The sequence below is a fragment of the Chelmon rostratus genome, chromosome 3, assembly GCF_017976325.1.
Source record: "Chelmon rostratus isolate fCheRos1 chromosome 3, fCheRos1.pri, whole genome shotgun sequence".
Classification (NCBI taxonomy): domain Eukaryota; kingdom Metazoa; phylum Chordata; class Actinopteri; order Chaetodontiformes; family Chaetodontidae; genus Chelmon; species Chelmon rostratus.
The window spans coordinates 22,497,896-22,522,376 of NC_055660.1; the positions used below are offsets into that span (position 1 = coordinate 22,497,896).

At 40.8% G+C, this 24,481-nt stretch overlaps 1 protein-coding gene across 1 annotated transcript; it reads left to right on the forward strand.

The window, feature by feature from the left end:
• Positions 1-23,003, forward strand: armh3 (armadillo like helical domain containing 3). Its single transcript, XM_041933905.1, has 26 exons — positions 1-94; positions 1,489-1,598; positions 1,696-1,752; positions 2,341-2,487; positions 2,760-2,867; positions 2,959-3,051; positions 3,147-3,221; positions 3,336-3,422; positions 4,121-4,177; positions 4,304-4,347; positions 4,899-4,959; positions 5,125-5,171; positions 5,715-5,790; positions 7,029-7,119; positions 8,352-8,453; positions 8,697-8,755; positions 8,834-8,899; positions 9,440-9,509; positions 10,900-10,960; positions 11,056-11,144; positions 12,869-12,951; positions 13,328-13,454; positions 13,812-13,887; positions 16,894-16,972; positions 20,937-21,053; positions 21,890-23,003. Exons 2-26 carry the CDS (start codon positions 1,497-1,499, stop codon positions 21,980-21,982), a joined length of 2,067 nt encoding a protein of 688 aa, XP_041789839.1. The 5' UTR covers positions 1-94; positions 1,489-1,496; the 3' UTR covers positions 21,983-23,003.
• The last annotated feature ends 1,478 nt before the right edge of the window (positions 23,004-24,481 follow it).

Sequence of the window (24,481 nt, forward strand, 5' to 3'; positions counted from 1 at the left end):
CAGGAGGTTATTGATAGCAGTATGCTAGCAGAGGCTAGCGTTGTCACAAGGATTCATGAACTACATTTACCACATATATTTGACTTTAATTGAGGTAAGAACAAGCTACACTCATAACTGAGCTGTGCCTACCTAATTAATGCAATACAGTAAGGTTACGAGTAATTGCACTCTGACATTAAACAGCTAGCGCTAAATCGGTGTTACAATTCTTATCTGACAGGTCTTAGCTAGGTAGCGTTAGCATTAGCGTTAGCTGCGAATTTTGGTAGATTTATGTTTGGTGACCTAACTGCTAATAAACTAGGTGGTCACCGACCACCGACTGGGCAACAATACCTGCTTATTAACGTGACCACGTCGTTGTTAGTCGCTAATTAGTAAGTTGAACCCAGTTAGCTAACGATGAGTCAGTTAGCTAATGGTAGCTAATTGGCTAGCAGCCCATCCCAACTTTCCCTTAGATTAGCTAGCGTTAGCTGTTAACATCATGTGCCATCAATTTTAGCAAATGTCACCTGATAATGACTTAGCCAAGTTAATACCACTGTCGCTAATTTGCTTTAGCTAGCTCATTGTTCAGCCTTTGACATACTTATAACGGGTTATTTTACTGACCTAACGTTAACCTAAACGTTTACGTTCACTAGTGAACGTTGCTTAAGTTATGTCACTTCAATTGAACTCTTTCACTTGGCCAGCCGACTATCGACAGTGTTAGTGTGGTAGTTAATAGGACTGTCTCCAAGCACAGGGCTTCTGTCAATCTGAGTAAATACAGTAAAATAGTCATTAACGCTACATACTTATGTCCTCCAACAGTTGACAGGTCTTGATGACCTGTCCAATTATGTCGTGCAGTAAAAGGGAGTTATGACAGGAGTGTCTTTTTGCTGCTGAAAACAGTCGGCAGCAGACAGGTGTGGTGGCCATGAATTATGTGCTTGGTATTCAGTGAAAGCACCATCATTGAATTTATCCTACTAATAAGTATTGTCTGTGTAACCAAAAGCCTTATTAATCCTCTGTGCCATAGACTTGTATGGTTGTCCAAAAGCTATTAAAGATGCTTAATGAGCTACATTGTTGCACTGGCTGATGCATTTCTTTATAATGATGAACAGGGCCACTGTAGTTTATTTTGAGCCAACTCCACATTCACCGTCTTCGTGCCGTGTATAACTTACTTGTGCACCAAATTCTATGGCTGAAAATAGTCCCAGTCAAACATGCTGGGCATGATGAAAGACTGGGCTTGGGGCTGAGAGCTGCATGTTGGAGAAGTCGAAAAGTACTGAGAGACACACTGATCCATTATTTGTTTTGGTCTTTTCACAGGATTTGTTAAATATAACATAAATGTAGAATATTTTCCACCTTATCCTTTAATGAAATCCATAGAATATAGAAATCTTGATGATTCACTCCTTTTTATTTTTACGTCATCTGTGTTCAACCTTACCTATCTCACTGTGTCTCTGTCCTCAGACTTAGTCATGTCTCAGGTGGAGAAGAAGGCAGGGCTGCTGAGGAGGACGTCGTCCTCTAAGAAACCCTTGAAAGAGAAGGTGGTGCTGATGTATGATGAGATTTTTGCAGTGAGTATCACGATGGGGGAATGTCAGTGATGGGAGGTAAAGAGAAATAAAATGGTGCTCAAGTGTAAACAAAGTCCTCTCTTTGTCTGTTATTTAGAAAGAAGACCCAGCCAAAAACAACCCTCGCTTCTGGGATGAGCTGTTTCTTATGAAGGTAAAGTGAAAGAGAAAAATGCTTGACGAAGAGCAACAGCATGTTGACTAGAGATGTGTTCTGCATACAAGAAAACACTCACCGTATTGTTTTTGTTTGTAAAGTGTCAGCAAAGCTAACAGACAATATCAGTGATACCGTTTCAGAAAAAAAAACTTCTGAACTAAGGCTTGAATATTGAATTGGTAAAAAAGTATGTCTGCAACTTCCAGTACATTGAAAAAATAAGACAATGAAACAAAAGAAAGAAAAATGAAATGTATGTAGAGTACTACTTATACCTTAATAGGTTGGTCCTATCAAGAAAAAATGCAGTGAGGTGTTGTTGAACCTGAAAAAATGTAATGCAAAGAGGAATTACAACAGTATCCATTCTCACTTTCAGTCTCATAATCATTATATATTAGTGGCGCACAGATTAGCCCACAGTATAGGACTGTGAAAATTTGTGAAAGGTGGTGCAGTTTTGACAGGAGTGTATTATGAAATTGTCAGTTGAATACTATCTATGCTTGTTCACCACCTGTCCTTTGCAGCCGGAACTTTCCCCTCACTTTTTTAAACATCTGTCCTTCCACCATATTTCAGGTGAACCTGGAGTACCTGGAGTCAAAGTTGGAGAGTGTTGACGGGGAGGAGGTTCAGCGGATCCAGGACAACATCAACTCTCTGTTCCATCACTGTGTTCAGGCTCTAGGAGAGGAGCACCAGATCAAAGTGGTCAATGCCCTGCAGGTAATTAAAGCTCAGGAGGATCGGCTTGGTTCTCACAGAAAGGGTTGCAGTGCACATTTTACTGCCACATCAGAAGCATCTGAAAGATGCTGATGAGACTGTAGCTGTGATCAAATTATCTTAGCTTGTCAGAATCATGGATTCGGTTTTGTGTCACTGCTATGGCGCCAAAAAGACTTGAGACTGGAATATTTTTTTGTGTTTATGTAGAACATTTCACAGTATTCACTCTTTAAGCAATGCCTGTGCTCTCCTCATGCCTCTCTCCCCAGACTCTCTGTGCACTTTTCCGGGGGGTTCACCAGAAGAACAAGTCTGCGTCTGGCTTTGACATCATCAACATGCTCATGGGGTTTGACAAGGCTGAGCAAAGGATGAAGGTGTGCGAAGAATACTTTGAGAGGGGACAAACGGAGTGAAAGAAATCATTGTTTTCATTCATTTTTTGCCTCATGTTTTTGTCTCGTGCAGGACCTGATGGAAAGACTGGACACCCTACTTTGTGGAGATGGTTCAGAGAGTCTGAAGAGTCTTTGCCTCAAACTACTGCTGTGTCTGGTGACGGTGAGACAGATCATTTCAAAATAGCAAGATGAATTGAGAGATGCTTGATGCGCTGTTAAAAACATTACAAATATGTGGAAAAATTGTGTTTACAGGTGACAGACAATATTAGTCAGAACACCATCCTGGAATATGTGATGATCAACAGCATCTTTGAAGCCATTCTGCAGGTAAGTGATTAGTTGAAGGCCGTATGTGCTGTATTTCTGGGATTTTCATGTTATTTTAAAACCTTCGTTCTTTCCACGTTGATCATCTCTGTTCTCCCTCTCCCCCCTCCTCAGATTCTGTCAGATGTGTCCAGTAGAGGGCAGCATGGTTATGATGCTGTAGTCCTCTTGGCCCTGCTGGTCAACTACAGGAAATATGAGGTGTGTACATATACTCAAATGGACCTTTACTTGTTTTGTCAATAGACAAGCCCTTTGAGCACAGGGGTGTGTAGTAACTGTGTAATAAATCATTTGTAGTTGTCACTGAATAGATACCGAAAGTTCATTCAAAAGCTCTAGAGATCAACCAATTTTCCCCGCTGCTTTTCTCTTCTGCCATGACACAGAAACTGTAGAGGCACAAAATAAGCAGCTCCTGAGGTCTGTTATATTACAGGTGTGCCATCTCTAGGAAGACTTTTCAATTCTGAGTTCCACCACACAAGGGAGCATGAGTGTAAGATTTTAATAGGCCGTCTCTACAGTTTCTCACAAAAGAAATGTTGCAGAACAAAACAAAAAATCTGTGTAGTCTGAGGAAAAGGGTTCATCCATGCCAGTGAAAAGCTAAACAAAACATTTCTATTTTGCACCAGATGTACAAAAAAATATTGACTTGTCCTACATTTTGATGACAGAGGAGCAAACATGCTGTCTGAAATTAGTTCCAATTCACTTCCCCCTCCAGTTATTTCCTGTAGTGACAGTAAGGGAGGGGATAAAATGATGGTCATACCTACACAAAGTGGTCAATGACACAAGGAGCTGTGTTTGCATGTACTCAAGTCAAATGTGTATTCCAAAGATTGGCTAAAATATTAAACAGCTTCTAATTTCACTGTTTTTCTGTTTATTAGTCTGTGAATCCATACATTGTGAAGCTCTCCATTGTGGATGACGAGCCAACACTAGATGTAAGTATGTCACTTGCTGTACTGTTTATTCTTAACTGCAGAATGATGGATAGCCAGTGTGATGTTGGCACTGGCCTTCACATCAGGCAGAATATCAGAGGTTTGACTGGGTGCTTTCTTTCCCAGGGAATGGGTGTGGTTGTCCACCAAGCTCTGACAGAATATAACAGGTGAGAACTATAAATGTCCATGTGTCAAAAACATGCTTTTCATGATGCGCTGCGTGGTGTGCAGAGGCCGCTGGCGTCATCAGTTTAGTTTGATGTCTGCCACAGATATTCTATTTCTATTCTCCTGAAAAAAAGCCCTTTATACAGTACTTGTAGTTATTTATATCTGACAGTTTTCCTTGGCAGTCAGTAATAGTTTTTTTTTTTTTGGATGAGGCAAGGTTTGGAAATTAAAATGGTGTTTGTGCAGGAGATCTTGTCTGTCTGCGTGCTGACACATCAAAGTGATGGATGACAGCTCCATACAGTTCATTGTTTTTGTGTATAAACTGAATGCCCCTTGGATAATAAACTGCAGGGAGCAGAATGAGATGTTAGGTAAATGTGTGGTACATTACAAGTGCTGCGCTGGAGTGAAAACATATATTGTGTCTCTGCCTCTGCCTTTGTGTGGCCCTTCATGGATTCAATTTATTTGTCATTCTCTCCACTTTTTCATTACTTCCTACTTCCTGTCGATCTTGTCTTTTCTCTTGTCCTTTTCCTTTCAGGCAGTACAAAGACAAAGAGGAGGAGAACCAGGGTGGCTTCTTCTCTACCCTCACCAGTATGGTAGGATCTTATTCTTACTACATATTTTTGCAACATTTATATTTAAAATAAATTGTTATTTCTTCCATTAAGATACATTAGGTTTTCAGAGAGTTTGATGTGCCGCTCCATAGTGGAGCAACTGCTTTTATCAACACTGATAGCGTGATCCTTCTCCGACCACAGGTGGGCAGCATGTTTATCGCAGATGCTGATGAGAAACTCTCTGTGCAGTAAGTGCAAAGTGATATAAGTTCTTCCCCATCAGTCAAATGTAATTGCATTGCTCTACACTTCAATGAGAGAATCCATTACCTCTGCAGTGATACTGCTTGTCCTCTGTTTTGTCATCGTGTAAAAGGCTCCAAAGTTCAAATGAACGTATTTGTTGCCATAGTGTAGTATTCTGAAAAAAAGGGAAAAAAATTGGGATGACAATTATAAAAATGCAGCCAGTTATTTGTATTTTGTTTTACATCTTTATTGTCAGCTCATTTATCAACATTAAAATTGAATGTCAAGATATTTGGAAAATGATGTATTAGTAGTTACACACATTGTCCAGTGTTACTGGTTAATGACACAGAAAATGAAAAAAATAACGTGCTGACGCATGAAGCGGTTGTTAATAAACTTTAAACACCAGACCCCTCCACTTGTTTCTTGTGCTTGACTGGAGCAACGTCTAAAGCTTTTTCCCACCCAGTCTAATGTTATGTGACGATTTACTTGATAAATGAACGAGCTGACTGACTGCTAATTTCTTTTTTCTCAAGGACAAATGAGGCGATTCTGCTGGCACTCTATGAGGCTGTGCACCTTAACCGCAACTTCATCACTGTATTAGCACAGGTAAGATACTGTGTCTTCTAGCTTGTGCTCACTTGGTTTTCGGATGTTACGAGGTTCAATTGGAGCTAATTTTCCTCTTACACATATTTATTGTGTGAAAGCCCCCAAAAGTGTTTGGTCACCCAAAAGAAAGATTTGTGGGTGTTCCACTATGAGAGCTCTTGCAGACTTGTTCAGGATCGGCGCAGTTTTAACATCACAAGTAATCAGTTACAATACACTATGTCCAAATATGTCCACACAATGTCCAAATATTTATTTATCGTTTATTCTAATTTATTGTTTGTCAATTTTCGAAGCTTCTTTTGTTCTTAAAATCCTTAGTCTTCGTTTCTTCTTCTTCTCTCGTCATGTTGCTATGAAACGCTGATAAAAGGTCATCTGTTCTTTTGCTTTCTAGTCTCCTGTCAGTCATAGCAATTAATCTGCAGTTTATTTTCCCAATTCATCGTTTAGTCTATAGAAGGTCAAAAATTGTGAAAAATGCTCATCACAGTCTAGAACCCAAAGACTCATCATTTGCTATTCTAAATGCCAAACACATTGGAGAAGCGGAAACATGCAAAAATACAGTTTTGCTTGAAAAATGAGTGACGTGATTGTCAAAATAGTTGGCAATTAATTTTCTTTTGATCAATTTAGAATTGATTAATCAACATATCACTGCAGTTCTAGAATAGAGGAGGAGACTGATGTTATCGCTCTTCTGAGTTTTGGATGCATTATTGGATCTGTTGAGATCTAGTGATGTTGTGCTGCTGTTAGTACGTAGCTATAAAGGCGCACTAGATGTGAGAATCCCTTCTCCACCGGTATTCAGTTGACTTTGTTTCTCTTGCTTTATTAGTCTCTGTGGGGACGTTCAAATTCAGCGTTTGAGCCGTCCAGACTCACTAACTGAGTACTGAGGATGGGTCAAATGCAATTAGGATGGCAGCCACTGAACACTGCCTCCGGACTAACGTCTGTTCGGAGGTCCATGAGCCACTGTGCTGCTTTTTGCAATGCTCTGATTAGTTACAAATCTCAAGAAGAATTAGCAGCACTGATTTAAACCATTTTGTGGAAATGTTTTGCACCACCAGAAGTAAACACTTTTCCTCCAGTCTCCACTCAAAGGCATCCTGTTCTCTTCTCTCATGTAAATCTCCTGTGGCAGTTTTCTTTACATTACAGGACACAAGGGATACCAATTCTCTATTAATGACATTTCACACATGCTTTGTGTCTTTCAATAGAGCCACCCTGAGATTGACATTGCAGCCACACCTACCACCCCTACTCCAACCACACCTACACCACTTGGCACAACGCCGCCCTCCCTAGACAGTAAGTCATCAACTTTTTCTTCTTTTTATTTAGGGGGACGTTGACAGATGTCCGTGACATCACCCATTGGCTTCTGAACAGAAGTGTTCAGGTCTCTATCAGGGTATTGTTCTCACTGCCTCCATGTTTTCTGTAGCGGAGAGGAGGACCTGAGGTGGTGCTAGAAAACAGTGACCACATTCAATTGCTGATGATGATTTTACATGTATTATAATCTGGCTCTGGTGCACAGTCCAGAGCTTTTTCAAATATTCAATAGATTTTGAGGGTTATCTGATGGAAGAGAGATGCTCAGATGTAATAAATAATATTTCTAATGTGAGTTTATTCCATTTTAAAAGTACTTATTATCTCTTTAAAAACGGTTTTGGCTGCCACTTTAGGTTTCATGGAAGGTAAATGTTGTAGCGAACACAAAATCAGGTCACTTGGCGCACACACACACACACACACACACACACACACACACACACATACACACACACACACACACACTGTAGCTGTTAAAAGGTGCATCCTTCTCTCTCAGCCCCGATCTTTCCCCGTTGCTTCAAATTCCAGAGTCATTTTCTGTATAAAATATTAACCTGCGGCTTCAAATACAGATGAATGTTTCACATGCAGCACATGCATTATGCCATGTCATGGGAGCTTCAGCACTTAGAGGACCTTCCACTCAGATCAGAAATGATTGTGCACACATGCCTGCAGTCACATGTGAAACAAATTAACTCTTTCCTTCCACAGTAAAGCCTCCTGTGACAATATGTTTTTGTCCAGTATGAAATCTATCTTTGGGTCTACAGTGATCTGAGGAAGAAGGAAACAAATGGTCGGGGGGAAGGGAGATAGAAATGACCGTCTCATCATTTATCCATGAAACAAGCTGCATGTTTGAGCAAGCAGAGATTTTAAAATGGGTGAAGATGCAAGCAAGCTATGGTAGCTATAATAATGGGACATAAATCTTTGTAATGTTGCTATTTGCCTGAATGAGCACTCTTTCTGTTCCTGCTTTTAGACAGTAGACTTTGAGTTCAGGCTGAATAGCTGATTGGCAGCTAACTGCACTGTTCTGTGACTAAAGCTTGATTTATCTGAATTATGATCTTACTTCCAGTTTAGTTCACACATGTCCTCCTCCATAATAGTAATTAGAAAAAATATTGATTAGAATTTTAACTGCAGTGATTATGAGTGATTGATGTTTTGTTTGTACATCTGCTGTGTAGTGATGAACAACCCAGAACTGCCTCTGGATCCCAACCTGCAGACTAGCAACCTTCTCATCACTTTCCTCAAGTATGCCTCCATTGTAATGCAGGACACAAAAGGTAAAGAGAAACCTTCATGCCCTCTTCCTCTTTGTCTCTGTCACACCACATTCCCATAATTCTTCATTCTTTCACTTTTCTTGTCCTCAAGTGTCCTCACGTAGTTGTCGTAGAAATAAATAAATGCTGTTCTCTTCAGTCCCACAGTTGTTTCAGGCTTTAACCTCCTAAAAGACCAGCGGAAAGAAAAACTGTCTGGTGTTCTTTCCACATGTTAAGAGTCTCATTTTTGTGTGTTTCCAGATGAGCATCGACTCAACAGTGCCAGACTGTGCCTAATCATCCTCACGTGCATAGCCGAGGTAGGAAGCTGCCACACTGCTGCAACATTTCTCCACAGATTGTCTTTGTTCTGACTTTATCGACTCTGTGTGTGATAGGACCAGTACGCTGATGCCTTTCTCCATGATGACAACATGAACTTCAGAGTCAATCTCCACAGGATGGTGAGTTCTTGGTTGTGAGTGAAAGTGAGCAGAAACATAGAACAAATTACAGCATTGCATTGTAGTTCAGGTAGTTTTTCTATCCCTATCAGTTAATATCGATATGTATTGAAGGGGTTTGAGTACAAATTCTCCAGCTTTTCAGATATTCTTGTAGTCATTATTTGCTTATACTTACTTGTAAAAAAGCCGATTACCTTCAAATATGGCAGATAAATCAACAGTGTCCAGGATAAAAGTACCTGGAGGAAACAGGTTTCTCAAATCTCCCAACTCGATTGTGGTAATCAGGTTTCTCATCTGCATGGCGTTTAAGAAATCACCTTCCGGGAGGAAGCCAACTGTAACCCGGTTATTTAAGTGCATGTAAACACATCGCATGATGAAGACCATGGTGCATATACAGTATTGCTTATCAAAACTTAAATCAGCCAATACTGGTAGTATGTTGATACACTACACATTTTAGCATCTACAGTACTAAGTATTTATATATATTCACATTCTGATTATATACGGAAATTCTGTATTTTTTTTCAGCCCATGAGGCACAGAAAAAAAGCCATGGACAAGAACATCCCTTCACGGCCGCTGGTGTGTGCTGTTCTAGGTATGACGAACCTTTATAACTGTATACTGTGGACTCAAACTAGCAGTGCCTCTGATGTTTGATATTTCTGAAGGCTGTAACTTGTGATCGAACTTGTGCATCTGTGTAATTTCCCAAGGTAACGGTTACAAACTAGCTGTGTTCTTGGCATCTTACTTTGTTAAACACTTTATTTTAAAGAGGAGGAATGACGACACAATGTAAATTGCCTCAGTTAAGCTATTGCTCTATTACATACTGTGAACGTTCTTTCTGCCTGCTTTCAATCGTGTATACAATGCTGGACAACCGGCAGTGTCAGTGTGCACTCAGTCAACTCATTAGATTCAAGATTCAAGATTCAAGAGATTCAAGAGATTCAAGAGTCTTTATTGTCATTGCGCATGTCAATGAAATTTTCAATGCAACCCCCATGTTAGGAACAGATAGTAAGAAAGATAAGAAGATTAGAAATAATAAAATTAAGATAACTACAATAAAATAAAATAAACCAACATGCAATAAAAATATTCGTAAAAGCAATTAAAAATATACCAGAATGAAAATATACTAAGGCAATAAAATATACTAAACAATAAACAATAAAATATGGAAGTGGAATGTGCAAACAATAAAATATACAAGCAGAATAAAATATACACAGTGAAATGTACCGACAGAATAAAATATACCAGTGGAAACAAAATATACCAGTGGATAATGTGCCAATATACTAAAATGTATACAATTTAGTTAAGTATATGTGTGTACCTAAAAGTTAAGTACACGGAAGGTGCAGGTAGAGGTGAAGGTGTGGGTGTAAAGGAACAGATTACCAAAAATTGGACAGTTGTTGAAGTTTGATGTTGTTTCAAATGACTGGAAAAAAAAGCAAGATGGATTATATAGTTTCTAGATTTCTCCAGTACTTATAGTATATGTTTTTGTCAGTGATTTATGAAATGTGTTGCAGACAATGATGGTCACTGTGAAAGATGCTTTAGTTGTTTCTCTGTTTTCAGACTCTTTCTCTGTTGTAAATGTTTACACTGTACTGACTGTAGGCCCATTGCATCCTGTAATTAAATGCAGGAAACAATAATAAACAGTTAATTCATTCATTTTTAACAAATTCTGGAAATATTTTATGAATTATTTGTCCAGATGTCATTGATTTACATTATAGGTCACATATATATGGACATTTCATACTACTAGTTTTTTCCCAGCACATTTACTGGGTAGCTTTGTTTGTTTTTGCCTTACTTGTTACATTAACATTCCCTTGATGTTACATTATTGTGGCCAAGTACATTTGAGGTAGAGCACTTGTGTAGTTGAACTCTTTCCATTTGTATCCTTTTAACAGTTATTTTTTTTTTGCTCTCTTTGTCTGAATCCCTTTGTCTAGATCTGATGGTGGAGTTTATTGTCACTCATATGATGAAGGATTTCCCCATGGATTTATACTTGTAAGAACACGGGCATGTCACACGTGTACATTTTTCTAGTCTCGTCAACCAACCAGCTCTGACATCACGGTTTTATGTGTTCATTTTCTCTGCAGGCGCTGTGTGCAGATCATCCACAAACTCCTGTGTTACCAGAAGAAGTGCAGAATCAGGTTACACTACACGTGGAGAGAGCTCTGGTCAGGTAAAGACACCAACCTTTCTCTCTAGTTTTATTTTTATCGGAATACTAAGATAAGCAGGAACTTAGCCCAGGGAACCAAGAACCTTTTGAGGAACTCAAAAGCTTAATCTGCAGGAAAGTATCACTATTAGGATGTGAGGTGGACATTTCTCGCTATTTATTAAACAACTAACTCATAGTTTGTTGTTGGCCTTCCGACTTGATTTGAAAAATTCTGAGAGAGAGAGTGCGAACAGGGTGACAACACAGGTGACTGAGAGAAGGAGCAGCGGTGGTCAAGCGAGCTAGAGAGTCACTGAGAGAGAGAGAGGAAGCGACGATGAGAGAACAAGGAACGTGGAGGAACAAAATAAAATATAATTTACTGATAGACTAGTCACTCAAGTTTTAGTTCTTTCCGCTTGTTTCTGAGAAATCATGTTTAGACTGTCATTTTGGAATGGCGGATGACTCTAAATCCTATAATACCCATGATCCTCAGATGCCATTGCTATGGAAAAGGAGCAGTCGCCATCAAATTCAGAACACGTATTCGTCATTGAATATGTTAAGAAAACATGGCTCCATAGTTGCTGAATCCATCCATGTTTTTATGTCTGCAGACTTATACTTTGACTTTTTAACAAAGACCAAGCATTTTCTAATGCAGTCGTCATCTTTTGATTATTTAAATGGGCGATTTTCATGCTGATCCAAGTTGTAAAAGAGCTCCAATTGTGAGTTATGCAACACTTTCTATGAGAACAAAGAATAGGACATTTACTTCAGCAACCAGAGGCACCTGAAAAAGCTCCTCACAACTCTGATTTAACTCAAAGCACAGCTGTGCACTACAGTCTCACATACCTTTATTCAACACACACTGTATATGGTCATTGCAGCTGTACCTTTTATGCTAAAACTAAAAAATTAAAATAAGGGATAATGTTGCCTTTTTTATAGTGTCTGCTGATTTCTGTGGTCTTTGCAAACAAGCTGTTTTAAATAAAACTGTTATGGAAGTTTGATGTGTTTAAGGGTGTATTTATACTTCAAATTCAGCTTCAAGACACCGCATATGCATCATTTTACTTTTTAATATCTACTTTAAGAGTGGAGTAACAAGGTACTGCTTCTCCAAAACAAAGCTAATTTCCCTCTGAAGTCACCAGGCCTGTTGTTTTGGAAATGTATTGCATCACTGAAATTGGATAATGAGTCTCTTAGAGAAAGCACAATCCATCCTGGTGGCCTTGTTTTCAGCCTGGTCAACACACAATGGGATCCCATTTCAGCTTGTAATAGCCCCATCGCATGGTGTCTCATTAGAATACAAATTCCTCTAATCAGACCAATAATCCGCTTAATTCCCTGAATGACACGACCCTCTCCTCCTGGTAGTGATAGTAGCATACCATGAAATAAGACTGGAGAGACAAAATGAGCCAAATTAAAGCGAAAGATGTGTTGATCTGTTTTCAGCGTGTTGTTGTGCCAGCTTGTGTTGGGGCTTGTTAAAAACTTTTTTTTTTTGGGTCCTCTTGTGGGTTTGTTTTCCTCAATAACAGCTTGTGAAAGGACTTGATTTGGTGCTGAAAGGACCCCCCCCCTCCTGTGTTTCCATTATCTACCTTAATAAAGATGCACAGTGAGGAAAGCAGACTGCTGCCACATGCCTCCGCTGGTAGACAACAATCAGCACTCCACATTATTTCATTAATGTGTGCATGTCTCCCTCTGCACAGCTCTCATCAACCTGCTCAAGTTCCTGCTGTCAAATGAGACCACACTGCTGGCCAAGCACAACATCTTTCATCTGGCCTTACTGGTGAGAATCACACACACATACACACACACACTCACAAAACATGCAGACAGGACCTTGATGGAGTACAACCCACAATGGAAATTAGTTTTGCAGGGATATGTGTCTGCTGCCAGATGCTGGATCAGTGGTGCTGCTTGTAGGCCAGCTGTGTGTGTGACTCAGATAACTCACGAGTCTAAACTCCCTTTATTAGCTTGCCAGAGGAGACGGAAGAGGCCAAATAGGCTGCGTATGCAGAATCTGATGCAGTGTAAATTTGATTTCCCTTTAGAAAACCTATATTTGGTTTGTTTTCCTTCTCTCATTTTTCCTGTGGCGTTCCTTTTGTTTGAGAGTGAAGGTGTTTGTCAACTAATATGCATTTTCCATTATCCAGGTAGTGAACCTGTTCAACATGTTCATAACATATGGCGACACATTCCTGCCCACCTCTAACAGCTATGATGAGCTGTACTATGAAATCGTACGAATGCACCAGGTCTTTGACAACCTCTACTGTATGGGTATGTTAGTAGAAACTGCAGTGTTTAATGTCTGTATCAAATAAAAGCTGGGTAAAAAAACAGTGAGGGAGGTGGAATTACCTGTAGCCTACTATAAAAGATTGGTGTTCTTGCCCTTTACTGCTAATTAGTGAATTAGCAATCGGTGAATGAAAGCAATATTTCTGTTTGAGAATAGAGTCACGTGACATGACTCTGTCATGTCTTTTATTATTATTATTATTATGTGACATTTGATAGAATCAGTGATTGATCAGTTAATTGAGAAAAAAGCATCACATTAATTGACATTAAAATTCTCCCCAAAACCGTGTTAAAAACATGACCTGTTTTTATTTGTCATTCTCTGCCTTCCAGTTCTGCGAGTATCAACCAACACGGGCCAGTGGAAGGAGGCAGCCAGCAAAGTTACACATGCCCTTGTCAATGTTCGGTAAAAACACAGACTCAGAGAGACACACACATACTCACGCACGCACACACACACACACACGTGTATACAGTGTACACTGTACCACAAGAAGGAGAAAAGAGTCATTGGATTGAAGGGAAATGCAAATAAGAATAGGATAGAGAAAGGTCAAAATGAAGTGAATGAAGTTTAGTCTTTGGAACTGTAGTTTAGGGTCTCCCTCCCCATCCTGTTCCTTTTTTTTCCTCCTTCCTCCAATTCCTCCCTGAGGCCCCTCTATTGGATAATTTTTAAGCCTTAATCTGCTTCACCCAACCCTGCTCCAGTCCACACACATACTCTACTTGGTCTCTCCTCCACCAATTTCCTCCGTAATCTTTCTTTCCTTCTCCATCTTCTCTGACAAGATGATCCTCTGAGGTCACCCCGGCTTGGAGGCCCCCGAGGGCACCCATATAAGTAGGGTGCTCTCCGAGGATTCGCCCACTAAACTGGGCTCCTAATGGAGCAGACTCCACCACTTTAATGGGCAATCACAAGGGTTGAAGGGAAGCCGGGGAGTAGGAAGATTGAAAGAGTAATATTTGAGAGAATAGATGAATAAATGAATGAAGGCAGAGGGGTATAAAGAACCCACAGAGACTGTGTTGAATTTAACTCAAATGAAGGCACCAATTCCATTTTCTCCCATCAGTTCATTCCTTGCTGCACGGAAATGACAACAGAATTATTACTATGGAAAATTCTCTGCATTTTTTTCACTGTAATTTATTTGATATAAGACAAACTCTGAGATAGTACAAAATAAGCCATTTCATTTCACAGCTGTGTCTTACTGCATTGACTCATATTTGAGCTATAAAGCAGTTTATTTAATCAAAATCTGCACTAATGCGGGAAAAGATCGCCTCTGAATTTACATGTGAAATTCCCTGGTGTGCTCAAACAATATGAAGGAGGCATTGAGAGAGAATTGAACAGGAATGAACTGGAATGTGGTTTGGTGTTAAACAGCCTGTCTGTTGTTGCTTAGAACTTTGCTTGTCAAATATTTTCACAATAATAACTGTAAATCTTCAAAACAAAATGTCCCCACAAATGTCTTTTCCAGAAAGCCACACACACATTAAAATGAGTCAAGGCTGGTTGAAATTTGACATGGCATGACAAAAGTATATGGACACCTGTCACCTCATCAGCTTTGTGTGCTTTAGGTTTGAGGCTGTTTTTTATGCTTTGGGCTTGTACCCTTAGTTCTAATTCTGGGAAATCGTGATGCCACAGCACAGTTTTGTCCACACTAAGCCATCTAATTCTCATTTACAGATCTGTTGCCAGACAGTGAATGAGTGTGAAATAAGGATGTGACTGTGGCTCATGAATTCTACCATCTATCAGCCAGCCATTCCTAGGCTGCTGAGCTGCAGTGCTGATCATTATTTTATGGCTGCGACATTGTCTGACAAATAAAGGCAGGATAATAACAATGGTTGTGCTGTAAAAGTAAGAGGTCACAAAAGTGTGTCTGTTTACTGCAACACACCCACTGGCCATGACTGTGCAGGCTAGCATCATCGCTTTAAACTACCAAGCTGGCATTTTGCTTTTCACCCACTTAGGTCGTTTTGGAAAGCTCAAATTTCATTGTACAACTTGTTTGTCTGTACAACTTGATGTATTTTTATGCCTCTGCCCCGGGGACAACTGTGGCTGAAGGTGGGGATACACTCATCCAATACAGACACAAATGTCTGGATCATGTGTGGGTGGCAATTTTTATCTGCAGGCATGTACGATGTCAAGCATCTGCAGCACCAGCCAGCCTGTTTGACTTTGCTGCAATACAGCAGTCTAAAAAAAAAAAGTAACAGACACTTCACAGATGGTTAAAACTACCTGGAGGCAGTAATACAAGTTTTTTTTCTCTGTTTTGAGCCTGCCTCCCTTTACAAGCTGAATCAACCGATCAGCTTGTTCGGATGCTCAGGTTGATATTGGGAAGGAAGGTTTGTGTGTCGGCTCCTTTGTGAGCCACTGCGACCACGGTTACCAAAAGCTCCTGCGTGCTCCATGAGGAGACTCGTGCGCACATCTGCTGTGTGAGTTGTGTGTGTTTTGGATGGAGGTGGAAATGGAAGTGAGTAGGTCGGGGGTCCCACAGACCAATTAGTCAGTCATTTCGCGTAATGCGCATTTCAGTCATCTGCTATTATGCAGATATTTCAGAGTTTTTTCATTGCAATAAACAGCTGGTGCTGCTAATTTTGCGGTCGGGTGCCATTACATGACTGTGAAGAAGCTCAAACAAGTAGAGCCTCAAATGAAGGAAAACGATGTAGAAAACATGATGGAAATATGGCAGAAACAGTTCTTTTGTTTGTTTCATGTGATCTGGGGTCTCATTTATCCAGACTATTTCAATAGATCATAACTTTTGTGTGGGAAGTGCCTGATACCTCATGTGCTGTTTTGTGCTTACTCAGGGTAATAAATTTGAGCCCAGATTTTTTTTCTGCCGCAGTGTCTCGTCTCAAAGCGTGAACATTTTATTGCCATATTTTGAGTTTTTTCAAATGTAGGGTGTTTCCACACAGGTTTTTCATGTGCAAATTGTAAATGCGCCTGAAACAGGTGTATGGAAAAGGCACTTAGTGATCTCAACCCCATCCAACAACTTTGTGATGGACTGGGATGCTGATTGACAGAGCATTAGTGAGGACATGGCTGTCCTCACTAATGCTCCTAAGGCTGAATGGGAGAAAATCCCTGCAGCCAGGTTCCAAAATCTGATGGCTTCTTCCCAAAAGAAGACTGATATAACAGCAGATTAATGCTCAGGGTTTTAGAATGAGATGCATAGCAATCACATATGCCTGTCATGTTCGGGCCTGCATCTAGTTTTAGCGATACTCTGTGTGTGTGTGTGTGTGTGTGTGTGTGTGTGTGTGTGTGTGTGTGTGTCCTTGTACTTTGAGGAAAATGCCAATTTGGCTTCATTTCAGAAGTGTTTGTGTTCTTGTGTTTAAGGGCCATCATCAACCATTTTAACCCCAAGATTGAGTCGTACGCTGCTGTGAACCACATCTCCCAGCTGTCAGAAGAACAGGTAAACACACTTTTCCTCCTTACACACACTAAAAGTTGCATGTAAATTAAAATGAACTTCAGCAACATCTCGGGGCCATTTGGCCGGAACGCTGCTGAAACATCGCTCTTGTCATTTCAAAAGCAAATCTTGATGAATTTTTCAGTGCATAATGGAAAACACTCAGTACTTTAAAGTGCTGGAAAAGGGGTTTGCTGCATTTTATTTTGAAAGAATGTCTGTTCATCCAGAAGTAGTTAGAGCTGTGTGGCAGAGACGGATGACTCAGACATTGCTTACTGTGATGAGATACCTAGAAGAGCAGTTGTTATCACACATCACTGAGCTTCAAACTCATTGTGGCTGATTGACCACACACAGGTCAGGCAGGTGGGAGACCCTGTTCACAACAAATACAAAGCTTTTTGCATTGCACGTGACAGATGGTGACACATATTTTCATCTCTGTCACTTCTGAACACACTGAGACATACACAGTATTCGCCTCTTACTATTCTTTTAAAGGAAACATCACCCTAATAAGAAAACTTCATGCATTTACAATGAGAGTCCCACAGACACATAAACACAGAGTGAGAACTGAACCATTAAACAACTGGACAACATCTGAAACACTGAGTTATTCCTTCATCATCAGTGGAGAAACTTGAGTCTGGAAGGAGGCTGAACGTCACCGATACGAGTGTTGTGAGCTCCATGTAGGACTTTATCATTTATGTTGAATCAGTGAGGATAGGAAAAAAGAGAGTCCGGAAGAGTCCTCTTTTTTTTTACAAGCTGATAAACAAGTGATGGATTTGGTCATTATCCTCTGCAATTACCTCTGCTTTTATCTGCTAGATTTATTCACAACAAAGAAGGGAGGTAGAAGTTAGCTTCAGCGTCTGTGGGCTGCCAGTGGTTTTATATAATATTCTGCTTGTGATATTAACACCCCTCTCATTAGATAAAGTAACTTTGTCTATTATTATTATTTTGTATTTTAAAAATGTCGGTGTTTTTCATCTTAAATGCGTTTTCAGTTTTTATCATATCATTTGATACATTGTTATTACAAAAGTATTGTTTCAGTCGCTTTAAATCAGATAAATGAATTTTAAGCCATCTTGATAGATTGACAGCAGTGCACAACAGGACTTGACACATTTTCAGTCCTTTGTTTATCATACTAAGGTGAGGCAGTAAATCAATATTGTCTTAAGCCAATTTATCGTTGATTCAACCATCCAACCATCCTCTCCACTTGGAGAAGAAATCTGGTCTGGGACCTTGGTGGGTACCAGTGTTCCACCCAGATTATCTGTTGATGTGAGGGGTTATAAATCCAGTCTTAAACCTCCTGAACTGCTCCTAGACTAATCAGGGCCGCCCCGGTAATTTCCAGCATGTTTAATTTAGGAGTTACAATCTGAATGATGGCGTCAGTACTTTCCGAGTGCGGCCACAATAGCCAATGAGAGAGATAAGTCAACAGTGTTACCAAGCAACGGTAAACATTCTCGCCCTTGAGGCTAACGTTAGCTAGCATACTGCTGTTGACTGATATTAAAACTGACAGTTAAAATAGACAAGCGGTGTTCACCCCAAATATTTTCTCATCCAGTCTGCTAACCGTCAGTGCTGCGATTGAACCGTGAAGCTGCATGAAGACAAACAGGAGCCGGTAGTTAAAATGAAGATATCCACACTGACAGAGTGCTTCAGTGACAAGCTGTCTACATCCTGTCCGAACCATCTGACACAACCTTTTCACACTGACACTCCTCTCTATGCAAATTATTATTGGAGGTCATCAATGGAAAAACTGTGAGGCTATAATCCTGATTTATTCAGCTGTTAAACATCCTATTATGAATGGATTGTCATCTCAAACTGTAGTGTTTACTGTGGTTATAATATGTTGAAAATACATCAAGACAGATGGTCAGTATTATATGACTTCTGTTATGTATCTGTTATGTAAGGACTTTTTAAGGACTGACGCCAGTAATCTTGTTTTGGACAGTGATGTCGCGATGTTTCTATTATATACGATTGATGATAACAGAATTTGTTCCAGTCTTCACACAGCTACAGTACTCTGCACCCCATACCCACCCCCCCCACACACACCTTTTTAATGTTATCTCCTTACTGTTATTTGCTTCAAAAGGACTTTGTTCATTTATCAGACAATGTACTTTGCTAGTCTCAGAATTCGTGAAATGTAGGTCGGACTTTGAAAAAGGGCAGGAGAGAATTGAGTGAGAGCTTTTATGTGAACAAAAGGCAAGTTCCATCTTACCTCAGGCTGAACAAGATCATACTCTCAGCAAACAGACACAAAACTCTTGTGTACATTCAACCAAAAAACCAGCCTGTGGCTGCTTGGATCCCACTGATGAACGTTAATGTAAGCAGAGTAGCTCTCCAGCGGCCGGTGCACAGCTGTAGACTCAGAGCTGTGTCACAGGACAGAACGGAGGCAGAGACTTTGAGAATAGATGAGGTGCTGAACGTTGGTCCCTTGAGGAACGTTCAGATTGTCACTTCTTCAGCTCTTCATGTTTCTCCCTTCTCTCCTCATTTTTTTATGAAATAGGAAACCTTACATTTGCTTCTCTTTGTCTCTTGACACACATGCTCAACACACACACACACACACACACTGCACTCCATCCGCTTGAAGCATCTTCATTTGCTTTAGTGACACGAGAAGATGGATGGCCTCCAGAAACACACAGCATTAAAACAAGCTGCTGTACTCTCTGTCTGACAGACCGTCTGTCTGTCTGTCTCTCTCACACACAATACAATACTGAAGTCAAAACACACTTCAGGACACAAGGCTGCTCTTGGATCGGCTCCTCAAACACGATGACAACTGCCTGCACACAGTCATGTCTGCTCAGTGATGCAGAAAGTTACCCGAGTGTGAGGGGGTAAAGGTTACATCTCCTCTGTCTTTTGACTGCTTCTTTAATTCTCCATTTACTTTTCCTCAATTCTTCATTTTCCCCCCGTCCAACCAGTGTCATAACTCACGCTTTCTCCCCGTTTCCCCCTCCTCCTATCATCTTTTCCGTCCTTTCCATTCGCCACCGGTGAGAAAAAAAACCCCTAAACACACTCTGGTTGAGGCTATCATTCAAACCTACCTTCACATTTGCACAGAGGGAGCAGGGTGATGGAGAGCTGTGAGGGAGAGAGATGTGTGTATGAATTTTTCATCAGTGTACCATCAGAGGTTGAAATAAAAACAACAGCTATTTTTTTTCCCTGAGCAGAGCTGTAGATTTATTAGAAGAAAATAAAAGGAAGAGGAATGTTTTCCTCTGTTAATAAATTTGAACATGATGATTCAGCTGTATAGTAGATGTACTGCCAGGGCTGAAGGAGGATATGTACGTGCTGTGAGTGCATTAACTCAAAGACCTACTTGTAGGTTAACATCTGCATGTTTATCTGGATAAACGCTGAATTTGTTTGAGAGGCGTGTGTGCGTTTGCAGAGCTTCTCTGGGAAGCATGACAAAGTGCGGCTCCTGCGTCTCATTGTGAATGTTTCATGCTGTGTGGAGTGTTGCAGGCACATTAATAAAATAATGGAAAAGGTCTGGTTAGGGGCTATTTCACGGCTGAATGGGAGGATGGCAGGGGTGGAAGTGTGGAGAATCTCTGCATAATTAGCTCTGATTTCAGCTCACCTTCTTATCGCAGCTGAGCTTTACTTCAGGCAAGTGTGTCCTGTGCACACAGTACACACACACACACACACACTATACTGTATTAGCAGGATTGTATTCATAGTGTGACCTTAAAATGAGGAGGAACCAGATGTGATGCTGCCTGCCACATGATCCCTCATGAATATAAATGTAATGAAGTATTAAAGACTAGTTAGTCTTCACTGCACCGTGCATTAACTGCCCTGTTTTATGGAGGCGGGGAGTTAATTTCATGTCGCTCATCTCTCGCCCTGTTAGGTGTTGGAGGTGGTTCGGTCCAACTATGACACACTGACGCTCAAACTGCAAGATGGTTTGGACCAGTTTGAGAGATACTCGGAGCAGCCCAAAGAGGCTGCTTTCTTCAAGGAGCTGGTAAGAGAGAGAGGGCACTGTGTTGTGGGTGTTGAGGGTTTAATGGGGTCTGCTAAGACTCTGGTTCTTTCCCAAACTGAACCCACCCTTCCCTGCAGTGTCACTCCACATAAAGTCACACTCACAGCTCACCGGATGCTCTGTAACTTATAAAGAACCTGTTTTAACCCAGGTTTTATGTCCTGACTATGACCACCTGAAAGTGGTTGTGTGTCCAGCTGCACCATGACTCTGATCACTGCTGCTTGCAGTAAACAAGGTCTTGATGCCACCATAACAGCTGAGGAAATGCTTCCTGTAATAGAAAGTGAACAGAAATTAACTGTAACATGTTCCTAAAATTATATTTTCACCTGGACTTTTGCATTGTTTCTTGTTGTGTATGATTTTAATGCTTTCTTTTCAGAAAGGGCTCAGCTCAGTTATGTGCTGTTTCCCTTTAAATGAACATAAACAAAACATCCCCAAAACACGTGTGACAATAAATGGAATCTTAAAGGAGTATTCCACCAATTTAGTATGTCACTTCCATAAAATCGAGGGACGAAGATTAAAAAAAGGTAAATATTGAAGCAGCACAGGCAGAGGCATTCTGACTTCTAGTCCCTAATATGGGCTGGATCCTAAACCTCCCATAATGCAACTCAGTAGAGTCTTCCCAACAGTCCCTGCCAGGTTAATGACCCATCTTTCAAATTCTACTCTCCCACTTATTAACACAGGCTCTCTGTCTGAAATGTGTATTCGCTGAGGGTGCAGTGACTGCGGTGGGTCTGGATGTGTTGATAGAAACATGAGCTTGTGATAAGTCTGTCTGTCTGTCTGTCTGTCTCCAGGTGCGCTCCATCAGTCTAAATGTGAGGAAGAACGTCTCTCTGAACACGCTGAGTCAGGACATCCTGCTCAAAGAGTTCTCCACCATCTCCTGAGACACACACACACACACACACAGACACACACACACATACACACAGACACACACACATACACACACACATACACACACACACACATACACACACACACACACACACACACACCCAGCCTCCTCCTCCCTTCAGATGGGCATACACAGTACATTTTTGTGCGTGTGGACACATACACATACTTCTACATATACTGTACAATTCAAACACCAAACCAGTACAATCCTCCATTGTTTTTTCCACGAGTCGTCTTAATTCCTCATCCTCTGTCCCTCCTGTGAACTCAGCGATGGAAACAGACTCATTCAGGCTGGATGCACCTTAAAGAAAGACCTGAAAACTCTCCAGACTCGCTCCCTTCATGGTCGTTTGTGAGTGATATCATAAAGGAAGTGCCCATGTTACACTGGTTCTCCGTGTGCAATCTGCAGTATTGGCTGGACTGTTAACTGACACATGAAAGTTTGGATTTGACGTAGTGTATTCAGTTGTTCTTAACCTCGTGACCCTTGAGCCTGTTTAAGTTTGAATCTTCCAGTCAGTCCTCTTTGATTAGAGCATTAAGTCTTTGTGTGCGGCTGCTTGTGTGAACGTTAATTCTCTACGTGTTCGAAACAAGTATTTTCTCTTTACATGTTTGGGATAGGACATGTTGAGCAACATTCACTGCTGTTTGTCGCACAAGTCCTTTTTCCATTCATCGAACAAATAAATCTGAATGTGTTGAGGGGAATGGTTATTTTAGTAGGAAAACAGTTGATGGTGAGACATCATACAGGGGATTATTGCTGGTGATTCTCTGGCGCAGGAGGTCAGTTTTGTGAAGGAAAAAAAAAAGATTCATACATTCAACCTTTTGAACTCATCCAGGCTCTCAGAACGTTTGAAACGATCATTTTTAGACTGGAAGCAGAACTGAATTATGCAATTTCTTCAAGTGTAGGGTCTTGTTTCTTTCATCTCTAACGCCTGTAGGTATATTTATGTTTCTTTTTTAAATAAAGGTTTGTTTCCTACTACTCAACTAGTGCTTCCTCTTTTGACTGTTCAGTCAAGAAACATCAATATCAGGAAAGCTAACTTTCTATCACATCTTTGTACGTAAGCTTTGCAACTACACACACACACACACACACACACACACACACACACACAGTCCTCTGCTGACACATTGGACGTCGGTGGGAGACTTGATTTCTTCTCCCCACACGATGCAGAAGTGAAGGATGACTTTTCATTGGATGACTGTGGTCTTTGATAACAAATGCTTTTGTGTTTTCAGCTGATCGACTGTGTTTTTATGTGAGTCTGCAGAGAGGATGACTGCACACTACGCTGCAGTGAGTTTACTGTATCACCAAGTTTAACTCAAGCGTCAAATGCAGTCTCATGTATACATACACTGTCAGTGATGTCATGTGAAAAGGTGCACATGAGTTTTAATTATCAGTCAACACAAACTCATTTTTTTACCAATAGATGTGTGTAGGGGCAGAGCCAAATGACTGGAGAGACACTTGATAATGTGAGGGTGGCAGTCACAGGAAGGACGAGGTAATTACATCGGATTGCACACACTGATGCACGTCATGATCAAATTCTGAACATGGTGAGCAGTCTGAACACACAAATACCTAATGTGTTTGTGTGTGGTGTGTGCTTAATTCCGGTTCTGAGTTACAAAACCGTGAAGAAGACTTTCAGTGTGAAACACACTCGTCTGTTTACTCGCAGTGCAAAAATGAGAGAGTTCATTGAAGAGAATCAATATTCTGCACGTGCACCTAGACTAAATACTTGAATCAATAAATTCAATATTTATCTGAGATGTGAATAAACAGGAAGCCTCTGGTCATGGCTGCTGAAGCCGGCGATATCGCTCTGTGGGAACAGAGACTCTCCTGCTCTTCTCCTCTTTGTTCTCACTCAGTCTTGCTGTTCCTCCATCTATCCTCTCGCCCCCTCCCGTTGTGAAAGTAATTAGCTGGTACGGTATCCATGGTAAACTTTCTCCTCAAGCTACTTCCTAATGACGTCTGCACCCCGAGGCTCGCACAAATACCACCAGCTGAATGTTGTGTTTGTCAGAAGTTGCTCGGAGGAAGGAGCAGCGGTCAGGATGGACTCGCGGGGGTTTGGATGAATCAGCGCCGGAGGAGCTGGGCTAACAGTGGCACAGCCACATTTTCTTAGCAAATTTGTCCCATTTATGTGGAAGCTAGTTTCACTGTGGGCTGCAAAAGCACAAGTTCGTTCTGCAGCAAACCACACAGGTTTGGACAGGGAGGAAACTTCTGATTGGTGGGTTTCAGCGGTAGATAAACGTGCATCGTCTGCATACTGATAACATCAGAGGCCTTTCAGCACACCTTGAGGAACTGTGCTGATAGTAGTTGTTGAAAGAAGAGTTCACCATCGAGACGGTGCTTTGATTTCATGTTGTATATGTCAACATTTTTCTTTATCAATAGTTAACATAGCAGGGGCTACTTGCCATTAATT